Source organism: Fusarium pseudograminearum, chromosome 2 (genome assembly GCF_000303195.2).
Source record: "Fusarium pseudograminearum CS3096 chromosome 2, whole genome shotgun sequence".
NCBI classification, from domain to species: Eukaryota; Fungi; Ascomycota; class Sordariomycetes; order Hypocreales; family Nectriaceae; genus Fusarium; species Fusarium pseudograminearum.
Genome location: NC_031952.1, coordinates 3355968 through 3373097, shown reverse-complemented (window position 1 = coordinate 3373097; position 17130 = coordinate 3355968). Strand labels below are relative to the sequence as shown.

General features: G+C 49.8%; 6 protein-coding genes across 6 annotated transcripts; 4 read left to right on the top strand and 2 right to left on the bottom strand.

The window, feature by feature from the left end:
• Positions 1-327: 327 nt before the first annotated feature.
• FPSE_05594 (uncharacterized protein) lies at positions 328-1876 on the bottom strand (the record flags this gene model as incomplete). Its single annotated transcript, XM_009258712.1, has 3 exons — positions 328-687; positions 739-1694; positions 1768-1876. 3 exons carry the CDS (start codon positions 1874-1876, stop codon positions 328-330), a joined length of 1425 nt encoding a protein of 474 aa, XP_009256987.1.
• Positions 1877-2327: 451 nt separating this feature from the next.
• On the top strand, positions 2328-3718 carry FPSE_05595 (uncharacterized protein; the record flags this gene model as incomplete). Its single annotated transcript, XM_009258713.1, has 3 exons — positions 2328-2861; positions 2914-3392; positions 3445-3718. 3 exons carry the CDS (start codon positions 2328-2330, stop codon positions 3716-3718), a joined length of 1287 nt encoding a protein of 428 aa, XP_009256988.1.
• A 2412-nt stretch (positions 3719-6130) lies between these two features.
• On the top strand, positions 6131-6998 carry FPSE_05596 (uncharacterized protein; the record flags this gene model as incomplete). The annotated part of the gene is made up of 3 exons (XM_009258714.1): positions 6131-6279; positions 6522-6537; positions 6597-6998. 3 exons carry the CDS (start codon positions 6131-6133, stop codon positions 6996-6998), a joined length of 567 nt encoding a protein of 188 aa, XP_009256989.1.
• Positions 6999-8191: 1193 nt separating this feature from the next.
• On the top strand, positions 8192-9916 carry FPSE_05597 (uncharacterized protein; the record flags this gene model as incomplete). The annotated part of the gene is made up of 4 exons (XM_009258715.1): positions 8192-8957; positions 9029-9095; positions 9155-9413; positions 9476-9916. 4 exons carry the CDS (start codon positions 8192-8194, stop codon positions 9914-9916), a joined length of 1533 nt encoding a protein of 510 aa, XP_009256990.1.
• A 604-nt stretch (positions 9917-10520) lies between these two features.
• Positions 10521-11738, bottom strand: FPSE_05598 (uncharacterized protein; the record flags this gene model as incomplete). The annotated part of the gene is made up of 3 exons (XM_009258716.1): positions 10521-11367; positions 11425-11660; positions 11715-11738. The coding sequence occupies 3 exons, from the start codon at positions 11736-11738 to the stop codon at positions 10521-10523; spliced, it is 1107 nt and encodes a 368-aa protein (XP_009256991.1).
• A 1340-nt stretch (positions 11739-13078) lies between these two features.
• FPSE_05599 (uncharacterized protein) lies at positions 13079-16685 on the top strand (the record flags this gene model as incomplete). The annotated part of the gene is made up of 4 exons (XM_009258717.1): positions 13079-13087; positions 13152-13638; positions 13695-16575; positions 16634-16685. The coding sequence occupies 4 exons, from the start codon at positions 13079-13081 to the stop codon at positions 16683-16685; spliced, it is 3429 nt and encodes a 1142-aa protein (XP_009256992.1).
• Between the last annotated feature and the right edge of the window lie 445 nt (positions 16686-17130).

Genomic DNA, 17130 nt, shown 5'->3' with positions numbered 1-17130 from the left:
GCTCAACAAGCACCCAATAATGCCATGTCTTGCAGGCCACCCTGCTCGCCCATGACTGAAAGCACCTTTGATTAAAGAAAACAGCAGTAAGATACGCGGATATTCTCCGACAAACTAAGCAGAATATCACTGCGCATATAGTTAATCCATGATAATTACCCCGACATCCATGATTTCCCATGATCCAATGCCATGGCCTGGCTGTCCAAACACCATCCATCCCACCGCCCTATGTATGCGCCCAGTTACTATGCATCAGTGTTATACAGTTCCTATCTCTCGACAATGACAACAAAAGAAATAATGGCATTGTTATTCATCACATCGCTATGCGAATGGTTCCCGGCGCCCCTTGCTTGGGCTCCGATTCTTGACGGGGCTACGACCCCGATCTCCTTTGCTTGGGCTTCGGCGAATCGATGGCGTGAAAGCTGGTGGAAGGAGTGCCTTCATTTTTGGTGGTGTACTGTCCGTGTCTGTCCCCTCGTCCAGTATCATATGACGCTTCATTCTCGGTGTCTGTACTGGAACCCACATGAATCCAGGGCCGTTCTCTGGAACCATTGACGCCTCACGTGAAGGAGCGGCAGGTTGTGATGGAACAGGCGCCGCCGGCTTGTTAATATATCCGCCTAAGAAGAAGTTGTTCGCGAAGGCACAGAAAATCAGTACAGCGAAGAAGAAACCCTAAACAGATATTAGCTACAAGTTGTTGGATAGTTTCAAGGAACAACATACCCAGGCCTTGAGGTTCATGGCGTCAGAGAACTCGTTGATGATCTCCGCGATTTGCTTGGCTGTCACCTTGACTCTCATGATGGCTTCGGGGTTTTGCGTCATGCACTCGAACCACTCGTCGCAGTGTTTTGCAATAACTGGGGGTCGGTCATTCCTAGAGCAACCATTGATCGTGTATTGCGTCTGACACTCGGTGATTCTGCCCATTATCTCAATGCGGGCCATCTCGTTTGCGTTCTCGATATCTGTCTTGACAGTGCTCACGATTGACCAGCCAATATAGACGAAGACTGAGACAAGAAAAAAGTTGACCAGCAACTTCACCCAGCGATACAGATTGTCGGGGGCGTTGGGGTGTTCATCCAACATGTGAAATAGGGAACCCAGGAAACCCTTGGGCTCTTCCTTTGCCTTTCTCCTCCCGCGTGATCGTCGCCGTGGTGCGATACTATCGCCCGAGTCGTAGTCGGAGTCTGATTCTGTCCATCGATGTCGATTGACAATGCTGACGTCCCTGTCAAGGTTATGTCGCTTCCTTTTGCGAATAAACTCGGATACGGAGAGGTCTCGGTTTGCTCTAATCTCGCCTCGGCCCGGGGTATGCTTCTTACTCGAGAAAGGAGTCTTGTTATATCGATGCGACTTGTCAATCTTGGAGGGACTTGTCATACCACCCATATTGATGTCACTGGTATGGTCTACCTCAGGAGTATCGTTTGGGAAGTCGGACACCTCAGTAGGGGCAGGGCTATCTTCTGCACCGGAAGCTTCAGACAATGCCAAATCCTCAAATGGTCGTCGGGGCGTTGTAAAGGCAGGGTTACGGAACGGGGGCGCGGCAGCTCTTGGCACTTGAGGAGTAAAAAACGATGATCGTGGTGGTTGCTGTTTCGAAGGTGTCCCCAAGTTTGCGAAAGGATTTGGTTTTAAGCTCGGTTTTGAGGGCGAAGCAAAGACTGCGGTGCAAAAGATTAGCTACTGCCACCTGAGGACGATCTGATTTCAAAATCCAGCAAAGCCTCAACTCACCATTCTGCGAATTACTTTTGGCTGCATGTGTAAAGGGACTCGTGGGATCAAAAGGGCCGTGGTCCTGGTACTCCCAGTCCATAGGTCCTTCGTAAGTTCGACGATCCATAATCGATTGACAGCTACTGAGCAGCTCGAAATGTTACGGTATAAGGGTCCCCTAGACGAACAGAAAGTGTTTTTTTATACGTTTGGGCAGCTTTTTGTGAACGAAAGCAGCTGCCACCGAATTCATCAATCAATCCATGGCAACAAGAAAGACCAATGTAAACAAAGGTGCGGGTCACTTGCCTCAGGCCCCTAATTGGAGCTCCACGATTATGTCAGCAGACAAGAGTCGCGCCTCATGCCTGTGGCGGCTCCAGCCAGGCAAAGAAAGTTGAAGGTTTGCGAATTGTTGCTCCTTTACCTGGTGTTTGATGATCAAAGCTTTTGACCACACTTCACAGGCGAAATTCCATCGAAGCACTCCTTGCAACAGCGCCCCAGCTCAAGAAATCTACCATCTGACCATACAGAGATAATTGCCGACGCAGTCAAACGCGATCGACGACGCGACCATGTCCGAAAGGGATTCCCCGGTCGGCGAGCATGCCAACGAGCCTGTCAACGATGGTCAGGAGCAAGAGTACGAAGATGCTGTCGCCGCCGCCGACTCTGATCGCGACTCGGATGCGCTGTCCGAAGTAGATGAGGACCAGTTCGAGGACTACGACCCTGAAACTGCCAATATTGAAGATCGTCCCATCGACATTGATGAAGATGTTGCTCGCACGCTGAAGGCCACAAAGCGTAAGCGTACAGAAGGTGAGGCGCCAAAGAAGCCTCGCGAAGGCCGTCGAGATAAGAAGCGTCGAGATCGGGATGAAGATGTCGAGATGGATGACGCAGAAGATGGGAGCAAAAAGTCTCGACGATCAAGGCGCGTGGCTGTTGATGGCGAACGACGCCAAAAGTCCAAGGCTGCCACGCCGGAACCCGAGAATGAAGACCACCTTTCACCAGAGGAACGACGAAAGAGAGCTATTGACCGAGCTCTCGATGCAGCGATCAAGAAGCCTAGCGGCCAGAAACGCAAGAAGAAGGACGAGATTGTAGGTATTTTGATGCATGGATAAGGCCGGCAGCTAACTTTGAATTCCACAGGATCTCGAGGCTGAGATCGATGACCTCCTGGCGGATCTCAAGGTTCGAATGGAGGGGGCATGCCAGTCCGATAATCAGGCTCGCGAGGCTGGTCAACCAGCCCTTCATAAATTGAAGCTGCTCCCTGAAGTCACTGCTATTATGAACCGCAATAATGTTCAGCATGAAGTCCTGGATCCAGACACCAACTTTTTGCAACATGTCAAGTTCTTTTTGGAGCCGCTTAACGACGGATCCCTTCCGGCTTACAACATCCAGCGAGACATTTTCAATGCTCTAGCGAAAATGAATATTGAAAAGGAAGCACTTCTCAGCAGCGGTATCGGAAAGGTGGTTGTCTTCTACACTCGAAGCAAGAAACCAGAGCCTAGCATCAAGAGAATTGCACAGCGTCTTCTTGGAGAGTGGAGCCGACCTATCCTCAACCGGACCGACGATTACAAAAAGCGACAGATTGAGACACGGGATTATGATTACGAGTAAGTTTCTCATCGCTCTCTTGGGTGTCGCTTTTGCTAACCAATATATTAGTGCTGCCAAGATGGCACAACGCCAGAAAACCAACTCGCAATTCAGTCTATCCCAGCGCCCTGCGCCCAACACCAAGGAGGCTGAGCGTGAGCGACTTCTGGCCCCTTCACGAGGCAACAACTCTGCCCGTATGGTCAATCTTCCCTCGAGCTACACTGTTGCCCCCCAAAGCACATTCATGGGAAGCCAGGGCTCGGGTCATCGTCCTCTGGGTGCCGGTGGCATGGAGGCATTCCGCAAGATGACGCAGAAGAGCAAGAAGCGTGCCAACTAAGACGGCTAATATGAAACTCCTCCACCGAGTTATTTCAGGTTGCATCTTTCGTCGAGGAGCGTATTGATTGTAAGCTATTGGTTGATATCAAAGGCGACGATGGTAGAGGCAGACATCGGGTTTGGCGTTTAGGGCGTATGCATACAAGGTTATTAAACTCATAAAATTGAAGCCCATCATGACGGGCTAAGGCGAACTGCTTTCTCAATTTTTTTTCCTTATCTCATGCGTCGCAATTCTCACTTGGGTAATAATAGTATGGCCGTTTGTCCCACGTCCTTGGTACGCCCCAAATAACATGGGTGGATCCTCAACCACGTGCCTCAACAATGGTAGGTAGTGCTTGACACATGAAATGAAGATAGGGCGTGATCACTTATACAATGTCAGAATTCTTTTAGCTTGTACCTGGCAAAGAATAACCTAGGTCTATTGCTGTCAAAACGTAGCGTCGATGTGCTTCTGGCAACAAGCACATGGTCCAAACATTAAATATGGCCTAGATAATAAGGGCTCAAAAAAATAATTTCATAAAAAATAATGAAGCAAATACTAGACACGGCCCCAGATCTCAGATTCTGGATAACGGAGCGCCGTTCCAGGCATCTGAATCGAACAAACATATCACACATCTTGTTGCCCGGTATTCTTACCTCAGGTAGAATGTTGGTTTCACGACCGAGCTTTCGGGAACTGTGCCTTGGTAAGTTCTTGGGACGGTGACGTCAGTTCAGGTATCGATGAAGCCCAAGATTCGGCGATTGGAGAGGCGACCTCCATGTTTGACATGTGTTATCGACGCCAATATGATTAATAAGTCAATGGGAAGTTTGAGTTTCGGTTGAAACGTGCACCATGACAGATAACTAAGAAGTAGGAATGGTGCATCTGCTATACTTCAATTCAAGTCAGTTTTACAGTGATATCTTTATCGTACCTTAATAGTAAAGGTATACAGATACAAAACTTGCTACATCCTTGTAGGAGACAGCCTGGAATGCCATGCTCAGCTTGACCAGCACCCCACGTCAGTAAGGTATCTGCAAGAATGGCGTCAGCTCCATGCCCGAATTAATGAATGTGCGACAACTGTTAGCGCCTGATGTGAGAGTATCGCTGCGACTACCGATACCAGCCGTTACCCCAAAACAAGTACCGCTAACTGACAGTCGGAATGCATTGTTTCCACGAATCCTTGCGTTGAGTCTGTCGCTCAGAGCACAGTAGGGATAAATATAACAATCGATCAAGTTTCGATTGCAGCGACGAACATCGTCATTCTCTTTGTCAGTCCTTGCTGTAGGTCCTTGGGCCAATCCAGTGTTGTAAATCGCTTTGCGACTCGACATATCCACACCTACATGTATCTCGCGGAGCGTCTTCATCTTGATATCAATCATGTCGTCGGTCGTTCTTTCGATTTATTGCGTTTTCAGATTAGACCCCCCATAGTGATGGAGCTATTGTAAATGCTTATATTTATACCTTATCAATAAAAATAGAGCAGAGTGTAAATTGAGTATGCAAACTGGGTCCATGTTTGTTCTGCGCTGAATTTTCAATATGTTCCATTCCAAGCCAGACGCCTTATTAACTTGTTGGCAGAAGTCGTCGCAAAAGTCTGTTGGCTACAGTATCAACGCTATTTATTACCTTACCTTCTCTTGTCCCAGCCCAACCCATCAACCGGGACCCTGGCATTTGCATCTGGGCCCCTCCTTGCTTCCATCAGTTGGCAACTGGCTATTCCTCTTCGCTCTTCTGCATTCTTGATCCAAACATTTTATCTCTTTAGATAGCACACAAGTGTTTGTCCTTCATCATCCAGTATCTATCGTGGCTCATCCGGATCCCCATCTCCCCGTCATAAGCCATTACTCCGTCAACCAGGTTACCTACTACAACTTGCTAGCTCGGCCTGGAACCAACCAGCCCGCCGCTGATACTTGTTTGATCCTGGCCATATTGTGCTGGGCCGCCACTACGCAACACGACCCTGCCGCACCAAGCTCGCAGTTGTAGTACCTACCGTATTCAGCTTCTAGTTATTTTGACTCATTCGACATCTAGAGTAATTCATCCGAGGAGAGCCTTTGGTACCAGTATTCATTGATACGCAAGGGAAAAAAGAAGAAAGAAGAAAACAGAGACAAACCCTCTTTGCGACGCCTACCGATCGAACACTTACAAGCACCCCTCTTCCCCCCCACTTCAACTTCGATATCTTACCGATACCTAAAGAAATTAGACGCTCGTCGCATCCTACAACCATAAATTACGACAGCTAAACGAATTCACGACGCAAACTATTGACGAATCGGCAATTCGAGCGCCATCTATATCCCGATCTCGCCTTACCATACAAACCTGCACAGTCGCGCGCGCGCAGGAAGACTGAACGAACCCAACACAATGAACGGCGCACAATCCCAAGATGCACAGAAGGCTGTGAATGCCAACAGCAACGGATCAAACAGCAACAATAGCAGCCTGGCGGCTAAGAAGCGCAAGAAGGATCTGAAGCCTATCATCACCATGGAAGATACAAGCCAGACGGATGGGTATGTGTAAGAGTGTTTCCTTGTTCATCTTGCTACTTATCGTTTCTTCCATTCTCACTATTCCTGAATCGCCTCGGCTACTTTTCATCTCGTCATGCTTCTGGCAAACTCCCTACTGGCCTTGAGATTCCACGGTCGCGCATTGTTCTGCTCGTCGCATTAAAAGTGCTCGAACAAAGACTGTGGTATATTCAAGTAATTTGTACGCTGGCCTTTTGTACGAGCTACGACGTCACCAACAGATTTTGGTGCGCACTGGTACCTGTCGATTGTCCATCCACACAGAATAAGTGATTCTGCTACGGACGTGAAACTAGGTTCTCGACTTGCTTATGTCTCGCGAGTGGCGAAGACGATGGCGGTTCCAACAAAGCAAACATGATCCTATTCAGGTGTTCAAGAAACACCCAGCAAAACGTGGCGTGGCATCTTGTATCACCTCACAGAGAACAGCAGTGAAGCAAGTTGAAACAAGTGTGGATATTGTTCACGGCGGCATTGTTCCCTCTGCTGCTCTGAGTCTTTGGAGGACTGTGGGCTTGGGCCTTGATAGGACGACACGACCCCATAAATTTTGGGCACTCGCCAACCTTGAATCCATCGATCGATCACTGGGTCCTCCGTACCTGATCTCAGCCTGCCCTGCCTGCCCTGATAGAGGTGCACTTGGTCATTCGCCTACTGCATCTTTCGAGGTGCCTGGGATTGCCCTTGGCTAATGAAAACGGAGGAAGATGGGAATGTGATGGCTATAGTGGTTGTCCCTATGGTTGTCTGATTTACTGCCACCTGACTTAGTTGTCTGCCCTTCTGCCATGACTGCGCATTCAGCATTCACGTTCCCTGTCCTTCAGAAGGTTCTCGGCGAGCTGGACATTTGGACTTGAGCTTCCAAAGACCCTTTATTCGCCGGGCGGGACGCTCCGCGTTGCGCCGCGTGCCAGCCATCCCATGGTCTCTGGCAAGGCCCTAGAAAACTGAAAGCCAAGCGAATGCAGATCCGCAAAGACGCTGAGCCCAGAGTCAAAGAATCAAAACCAAAGACAAGGAGCACGCCCCCGACCTCTGGTTAATCTCCAACAAATCTCCCTTGTCTTGGCCTGGCCTGTCTTTATATATTATTTCCCCCTTCCTTTGTTTCTTCTCTCCTGCTAGTCCTTGCCACAGCTTGCAGACGACCGCGACCGCTATCGTCACTTAACTTACGCCTTGTCATCATCGTCATTTTCACAAGAATCCTTGTTCATTTTCTCTTCTTTCCCTATTCCCCGCCCATCGTCCGCCACACCACTCACCAGCGTATCTGTTGCGCACTCTTGCCTCAATTATAACCATTTTCGCTGCCCAATTGACTCGGACGTCCTCCTGAAGCCAAGGAGTACAACAGAGTGCAAAGAAGAAGAACCAGCGCCCGACTTATTTATTACCAGCGCAAGCTGCGTCATGTAAAGACACCATGAGCAGCTTTCTCAAATCAAGGTTGCACTTCCCTACCCCGTTGACGCTCTTCCATTACACGTTGGTGCCCAGGATCGGGGCTCTGGACTGCTGGCAGTTCAGAGTCTGAGGTTCAACGCGCTCATTATATGAATGCATTGCGCCAGCACGTCTTGACTCGTTGCTACCTTATCTTGGATGATGTTTTGATGCTTCCCCGCCATTTCACCACTCCCAAGCCCAATCCGGCAAAGGTCCCCCACCACGCGCAAGGCCATCAGCGCTTTCGCCGCCGTCGCTCTCCCACCAAATCTTGCGACCGTGGTTGTTTGATCCGATTGCATTGGCTCCGCCATTATTTTCTTTCATCATCAAAACCTTGCCTTCGTGCGCTGATTTTTGCCGCATATCAAGATACATTCTGAACCATCACTGACCTCCTTTCTCCTATTCTAGATCCCACCAACTCTCGGCCATGGCCCACTCCCCCTCATCCTCGTCCGTCGAAGACGCCGCCGAAAACACTGCAGACGAGGAAGATTCTGAAGACTACTGCAAAGGTGGTTACCACCCAGTACAGGTTGGAGAGAAGTTCAAAGACGGAAAATACACGGTCGTTCGCAAGCTAGGATGGGGTCATTTCTCAACCGTCTGGCTTTCCCGAGACAATACCAACGGCAAGCATGTTGCTCTCAAGGTCGTCCGCTCCGCCGCTCACTACACCGAGACCGCCATCGATGAGATTAAGCTTCTCAATAAGATTGTTCAGGCCAAGCCTGATCACCCAGGTCGCAAGCACGTTGTCAGTCTTTTGGATTCGTTTGAGCACAAGGGACCTCATGGTACCCACGTATGTATGGTTTTCGAGGTCCTGGGAGAGAACTTGCTTGGCCTCATCAAGCGTTGGAATCATCGTGGTATTCCCATGCCCCTCGTAAAACAAATCACAAAACAGGTGCTTCTTGGTCTCGACTACCTCCATCGCGAATGCGGTATCATTCACACCGATCTCAAACCAGAAAACGTTCTCATCGAGATTGGAGACGTTGAGCAGATTGTTAAGCGCGTCGTTAAGCCCGAAGCTGCTGAGAAAGAGAACAATCGTAACGGACGGCGACGTCGGAGGACTCTCATCACTGGCAGTCAACCACTCCCATCTCCCCTCAACACTAGCTTCAATCAATCCAACCTCTTCCCCTCACCGACCCCCCACTCCAGTCTTGCTGGTGTTTTGAATGATGGTAAGTCGCTCAGACATTCTCGTTGCCGTGTCCTATTTTACGGAAACATGGCTAACCCATCATGACAATAGACAAATCATCAAACGAGGCATCACCCAAGCCGTCCGACGACGCTCAGAAGCAACGAGAAAAGTCAGCGTAAGTCAATTATACTCAATAAATAGAAGTTTGTTCAGACACTGACACCAAACTTGAAGCGACCTTCTCAGCCGTGAGGTCTCGGGCATTTCTCTCGACAAATCGAACTCACCCTCTACCGCGGCAGGGGACAAGCGCAAGGCGGAAGATGCGCACGCCTTCGACGTTATTAGCGTCAAGATTGCAGATCTGGGCAATGCTTGCTGGGTCAACCACCACTTTACCAACGACATTCAGACGAGACAATATAGATCGCCCGAAGTGATTTTGGGTTCCAAATGGGGTGCTAGCACTGATGTATGGAGTATGGCAGCTATGGTATGGAATCCCACCTCGTGATGAGTCTGTCACTAGTCTTGCTAACATACTGCGATTATTAGGTGTTTGAGTTGATTACAGGTGACTACTTGTTTGACCCCCAGTCAGGTACCAAGTATGGCAAGGACGACGACCACATCGCCCAGATCATTGAACTTCTTGGGCCGTTTCCCAAATCGTTATGTCTCAGTGGGAAGTGGAGTCAAGAGATCTTCAATCGAAAGGGAGAGTTGCGGAATATCCACCGGCTTAGGCACTGGGCTCTAACAGATGTCCTGCGCGAAAAATACCACTTCAAGGAAGAAGAAGCGAAGCGCATTGCAGACTTTTTGACCCCAATGTTGGAGCTGGTTCCCGACAAGCGAGCCAACGCTGGTGGTATGGCAGGCCATAACTGGTTGGAAGATACGCCTGGCATGAAAGGACTGAAGATTGAAGGTTTGGAGGTTGGTGGCCGTGGCGAGGGCATCGACGGGTGGTCGACGGAGGTGAGGAAGAGATAGAAGGATTATAGACGCTCCGGACATGCCGAATACAGGAGAACAAACGAACACAAGCCGACAGTCCAGGTCATCCAGACGATGCGGATGACTGGTCTTTTTTGTTTGATGATCCACGCGGCTCGTGGTGCTATACTTGTGCATCTACATAGACCACGGCATCTCTTGAAAGCTGCATGATCTTGTCTTTTTGGACAGCGAAGAGGTTTGATACTTGCCCAGTTACTCAGCGTGCTTTGGTCTTGGTCATGAAGAAATATTGGGGTACACGTGTTGGACTTGCACTATCACATGAGTCTTATAAGTAGCATTGTTGAAATTAGTCACGGGACTGTAGGCGAAAATGATAGACTTGACTTGTTTTACAGCGACTGATGTACAATGAAATGGCCGAGGAATCGGTAGTCATTCCTTCGCAATTAAGAAAACTGAGTACAGACACAGCAGCAAATACGTGTTTTCTCAAGGTTCACATATCGTACTGGTTCCAGGGTAAATGTGTAGCTTTCAAAACGGTCGATTAATAGTAGGTACCATAACAACCACATCTCCATGATATGTCAATACTGTCGTGGTCGTGCAGAATTACATAATAGATAGATACATCTCATTTCTTTCCATTACCCCCCTTGCGTTTTCTGGTGTTTGAAGCGGGACCATCACTGGGCGTGCTCACATCAACCATGGGAGGCTCACTGTCTTCGCGAGCGAACTCCTCATGAGCACTGTCACCATCAATCTCTGCACTTTTGGCAGCGTCCAGAACCTCATTCATGATACGCCTCCCTTCGTCCAGCTCCCCGTTCGAGGCACCGCATGACATGCATCTCCATTGTCCAAGCTCGCTCAGCGTCTTAGTCCCAGGGGGGGCCTGGCCATTAACAACTCGGCACGATTGGCAGATGAGAACAATACGATTCTTGGGAGCGGTCTCGTCCTCGCCAAGGAGGACGTCAAAGATACGGTCGTACCAGTGAGTTTCAGAGGCAGCGGTCGAGTAGGAGGAGTAACTTCTCTGCGGTGGCGGAGGAGGAGGAGGTTGAGGGGTACCGGGAGCTGAAGGAGGCGGCGGAGGTCCAGACCATTCGGCATTGGGAGCGAATTCGGCACCTGGTTCAATGAGAGTTGGGCCTGGCACAGGACTGTGAGCCCGTTGAATGTTGGCTGTCGGGGGAGGAGGCATGCGCGTTCGACCTGGAGGTCCCTGCCCAGGGGTGGTATGTTGTTGCTTGCCAGCCGTCTTGTCTGCATTCTGCTCGCCATCCTTCTTCTTGCTCTTGTTGTCAGCCCCGCCGTACTTCTCGATTAACTCCATAGTGGAGTCATATTTGGTGGCCTCCTTGAGTTTCTGGATAGTCTTTGCGCGCTCTTGCTGATGCTCTCTGAGACGGGCGCTGAGGGTCTCTATGCGAAAGCTGTAGTACGTAGCGAGGGTCGTGCGCGTTACATAGATGCTGTCACAGTTTCGTCAGTCTACAAGTCGCATTGCATGCATTGGGTGAAGAGCTTACAGTAGCGGACCGCCTGTAAGGCCACCCCATTCAAAAGCACCGAGGCTATCATATCCCACGACAAGAAGAAGGACAATCGCATAAACGAGATAAGCGAAGCTGAGGTAGAGTGTCCAGATGACGCGGGCGCGGCGAGAGCTTGCACGGAAGTTGTCGAGGGAGGCCTGAGCATCATTGATCTTGGTCGAAAGCGTAGAAAGCGTTTTTTCGAAGGAGGCGGTGTCGGAGGATTCGCCCTACCAAGAACATGTTAGCAATTGCAGGCAAGTCATCCAGAGGCGAGGTATTACCCCCCAGGGCCAAAAGGCCACCATTTTGATCAAGGTGAAAGTGTAGGAAGGGCCAAGTATACAAAGAGAAGACAGCAGAAGGAAAGAACAGAAGTAAGGGAGAGTGAGCCCGAGTTAAGGGCGAAAAGAAATTTCGCGAGGCGAAGAAGAGGTGAAGGGAAAAATAGAGAAAAGTGGCGATGTAAAGGAATGGTAGAATGTGAAGTTGAGTTGAATACAAGTCCAAGGTGTGACCTCATTCAGCTCAGCTCATGTGGGCGACCTGAGGACCCAGGGGGGAAGGACAGGGAGGGCAGTTAGCCTGTGATAGCTCCACTGATGCTAAAAATGGGAGCTTGAGCTTCAAGGGCTTGCCTGGGGTAAATGACAGATAGCATCAACTGAAACCACATTCGCTAAATCAGGGGAGAATGTAAAAATGATTACAGAGTACACTTGTGAACACTTTTATTGTAAGGTCTGGGCATCTTTCTCCCTTCAACATGTTCTGTACTTGCTTCTTAGAACATCGCGATCGAGATATAAGTCGTTCGTTTTAGACGAACTACAACCATTATTGTAGATCTATCGTCTAAGTTGCAGTGCTTCTTCCTTATCAGCAGGTAGAAATTGTGTTCACAGATGGCTCGAGGCTCACTTGTCTCTTCTCCTCTTCTCTTGCTAGTACATGTTTATGCTGTCCCTTTAAAATGCTACTATATAGCAGTTATGAATGAGTCACCTTGCGCGGCTTGCTATGTAACAACATATTGTAACCCACCTAGGTAGGTAGCAAAAAAATAGGAACTTAGAGCAATCAAGACGGAATTATTAGACCACTCTAAGGCTACATAAACACTAAGAGTGATCTAATATTTATATTGACTACTAAATCAGTCTCGGTTTTTATGCAACCCGCCTGCCACCTTAACGCAACTCCCACGTCTCGAAAACAAGAGGTGCAAATCTTGCCCTGATAAGGGGGGTTTGCCAATTCCATGTAAACCTGCTCATAGAACAAGCCCTACACGATACCTTCACCTATCTGTGCGCCTGGACATCTGCTCAGAGTTTAAGTGTCTGAGCCACAGAATCACAAGCCACAATCCTTCCCCAGAAATTCCATGGGAAACACTGTAACGCTGTCCACTGCCTCTGCCACCATAGACCAAGACCCTGCAACTCCTTTCATCATCTCAACCGCCAACAATCTCGCATTTGTCATGAGGACGTTTTGTTGAGCTTTCTATCGCTCCCTTTGCCTTAATCTTCTGGACTCTCATTTACATGCTCCCAATTGCTATCCCAAAGATTTGCACCATTACCTAAATTGCGCGCGTCCCTTGGTCCCCTAAGACGTTGGTCTTCGACTCGAGGGAGCCATCATGTTCCAAGTGAGTTCCGCCGTGGCAGCCATCTAAATCTCTACCATATGCGCGATCGCTTACACTTCAACAGCGGTTCAAAAGCGCCATCGATCGGACCATTGCCGAGGAACAAGCCCGCCAGCAGACGGCCACCCAGTCAAGAAGCCCCTCTAGAACAGGCTCAACATCGTCGCGCAAAGGCGATGGCACGCCGGGCCAGCGCGCGAAGTCCCGAAAGCAAGCCTCCGATGCAGGAGACGCGCACAACCCAGATCCTGCCGTATTCGAAGCCGCTTTTGTGATCGACGATAGTGACGAACCGAGTCGAGCTGCTACCCCATTGCCTCCTAACGCTGCCGACGAGAAGAAGTCCGATAATACCAATGGTCAAGGAAACATGTCAGAAGATAAGACTTCGGAAGGCCAAGGTGCCAACGACGAAGGCAGTTCGGACAAGGCCCAAGATGGTGCGACCGATGCTCCAGCAACTAAACCGCAGGCACCGAAGCTGCAAGACATGAGTCCCGAGATTCGACAGAAGTTGCGCAAGTTAGAAAAGCTCGAGGCGACATATCCTGGTAAGCTCAACCCTCCGATCATATATATGTTACTACAGACTGACCTCAATGTCTAGAACTGCTTCGATCCTACCGTGTTGCCCATAGGCGTGCCACGGCAATCGAGCCATTCGAGAAAGCGCTCCGCGAGAACACGCCCTTGACTTCCATTAGTGATCCCGAGGCGCTTGTAGAATACCTCAACCAAGTGAACCTCCGGAGTGACATGGTGATGCAGGAGCTGAAGAAGGTATCGACAGACAAAGATGAACTGCAGAAAAGGTATAACGAAGCTGAGGAAAAGGCAAAGAAGTTGGAGGAGGAGCTGGTGACCGCAAGGTCTGCGAGCGCTGATCAGCCAAGGACAGGCGATTCGGAGACTTCTAAGGACGCCCAGGACGATAAGAATGGAGACACTTCCCCGGAGGACCCCGAGAAATCGAAATCCCCTGTGTCCTCTGTCATGGGCATGTTCTCCCCCAAGCAAAAGCCTCAAAAGTCACTTGGCGAGGTCGCCGAAACGAAGGAGTCTAACGAGGAGTTCTTTTCTTACGATGATGAGATTCCCCAGCTTCAGGCTGATGTTACGTCAAAGTCGGAAGAGATTGAGAAACTCAAGTCTGAAGTCGAGGACCTCCAGAAAGAGCTCACTACAGCCAGGGAGACCAGTACTGGTTTAGTTGAAAGCCTGGAGAACGCTACTCGAGAGCTAAGTGAGACTCGCGACGCTACTTCTGTCAAGGACTCGCTGCAGGCCCAGCTCAATGACCGCAACAAGGAGATTACATCTCTCAATCAACGACTGGAAGAAGTGCAGAAACAACTCAAACAGCTAGAGGAGGACAAGAATGCGCATGCCGCCAAGGTTGACGAACTGGAGGTTTCACTTGCATCGTCAGATAAGCGTACAAGCGAACTTGACGCGGAGCTGGCCAAGGCTTCCAACGCAAAGAACATTTCCAAGAAGCTGATTGATGACCTCAACAACCAGATTGAGACCTTGAAGAAGGAAAAGTCTGACAGCCAGACCAAGATTACCGATTTAACCAAGAAATTGGAATCCAAACCTGCGCCCGCAATGCCTACTCCTACTGCAACACCCACGCCTACAGTCTTGCAACCTACAGCGACCTCTGCAACAGCTGCTAGCGGCGGTGGTAAAAAGAAGAACAACAAGAAGAAGAAGGGCAAGGGGGGTGCTGGTGGTGCTGGTGGTGCCGCAGCACCCTCTCAGGCTCCAGCAGCAGGAGATCCTGTAGAAGCCCCTGAGCCAGTAATCACTACTGGCACTGCTGGAAATGCTGAGCTGGAGGCTGAGATCGCCCAACTCAAGGAAGAGGTTGCTGAAAAGGACACACAAATCGATCGTCTTAACAAAAGGCGCAAGACCGAGGAGGATTTACGGGAGGAGATTGAGTCACTGCAAGAGAACCTTCTCATGATTGGCCAAAATCATGTCGAGGCCAAGGACAAGATCAAGGAACTCGAAGCCGAGAAGTTGGAATTGAAGACGCAGATTACTGATCTAGAGAAGAAGGTCAGCTCATCTACATCAGACGCCGAAGCCAGCTCCAAGATGCAGAGTGAGATGGAGTCCATCAAGACGGAATACAATGATCTTAAGGAAAAGACATCTACTCTGCAAGCTGATCTTGGAGCCGCACAACAACTGGCTCAAAACCGGTTCAAGGACCTCACAGAACTGCGTGAGGTGTTACAAAAGGCTCAACCCGAGTTGAAGAGCCTGCGTCAGGAATCTGCTACGCTAAAGGCGACGAAGGAGGAGCTCGCAAACAAGACCAAGGAGCTTAGAGATATGGAGAAACGAGAGAAGGACCTGAAGCGAGATGTGGAACGTGCTCAGAAGATATCCTCTGATCGCGAGACTGAGATCAAAAGTCTACAAGAGAAGCTGACTGTCGAGACCAACGCCAAGCTTCGCCTCGAGGATGCTCAGCGAGTTTCTGGACGAGATCTTCGCCGAAGCGAGGCCGAGAAGGCCGAAGTCAGTGGAAGGGCTGATAAAGCGGAGCAAGAGCTTCAGTCAGTGCAGGAGGAACTCAGCAAATTGCGACCCAAGGTTAAGGAGCTTGAAGAGCAAATGCACAAACTAAAGCGAGAGAAGACAGCATCGCAGGAGGAAGCGGACTTCAAGACGCAGCAATACAGCAATGCCCAAGGCTTGTTGAGTAGTATGCGAGACCAGACGGCCGAAATGTCCGTGCAACTGAAGGAATCTAAATCGCAAGCCGAGTCGTTGGAGGAGGAGTTAGCCGAAGTTCAGCGCCTGCTCCAGGAGCGCACACGCGAGGGCGAAACAATGCGGCGGCTCCTAGCGGATGTTGATGAGCGCGCTGATAACAAGGTACGAGATATGAGGGCACGAATGGAAGCGGCAGTCGAAGAGCGGGATCGAATCGAGGATGAGTCGGCTACACTTGCACGACGCAAAACACGCGAGACGGAAGATTTGAAACAGAAGCTGAAGGATCTTGAGCGCGAGGTCAAGACATTGACCCATGAACGAGACGAGCTTGAGCAACGCGAAAAGGAGTGGCGCAAACGAAGGGAAGAACTCGAGTCAGTCGAAGAAAAGGCTGAGGCAGAAACAGACGAGCTCCGAACAACGGCGTCACAGCTCCGAACAGCCTTGGATGCATCAGAGAAGCAAGTCCGTGACGTGGAGAAGCAGCGAGCAGAACTTCGACGCATGCTGGAGGAGTCGAGGCAACGTTACGAGAAACTATCCAAGGATCTCAAGGCAGCACAGACCAAACTCGTAGCCAGTTCGAGCCGTAGTTCGTTCGATTCGGTACGAAGCGGAAGCAATGGTTCACCGGCTGGAGCCCCGGATACTGTCTACCTCAAGACAATCCTGCTGCAGTTCTTGGAACAAAAGGACACCAAGCTAAGAGCGCAGCTTGTGCCGGTGCTAGGCAAGCTGTTGCGCTTCGATAAGTGAGTTATTTACTACTATGGATGTTTCGATAAACACTGGCTAACGCAACATTACTAGGGCGGACGAACAAAAGTGGCAGAAAGCTGTACAGCATATTGAGGTTAAGTAGGCCATGTAGGATGAGCCCAAGGAGGACGGACGGACAGGATATCCATGGAGCGGCGTTCATGGTTTGGGTTTAACGCCTTTGAGGACTGGAATGACACGGTTACAAAGGCGATTGTAGGAATATTGTGAAATGAAGGGTCGCCACTGTTGGGAGACTCAGTAATGCAGAGGATCGTGATGGTGTTGAAGTCGTTGAAGCTCGAGTGGGCCCCCAAGCTCCGGTTAGTCTCAAATAGAAGTCATGACACTCAAAAGGGGCATGGATAACAGTTTCATTATTGAACCAACAACTCACTTGAAGCCTTTGCTGACTTGGCTCCATGCAGCAATTGTCGTTTATTTTCTTTGTCAGCTTCCAATTGACCTTGGAGATCGCGATCATGGCCAACAGAAGTACGGATCATTTATCATGCTGACCCCACGTCGACGTCATGATGAGAGCTTCC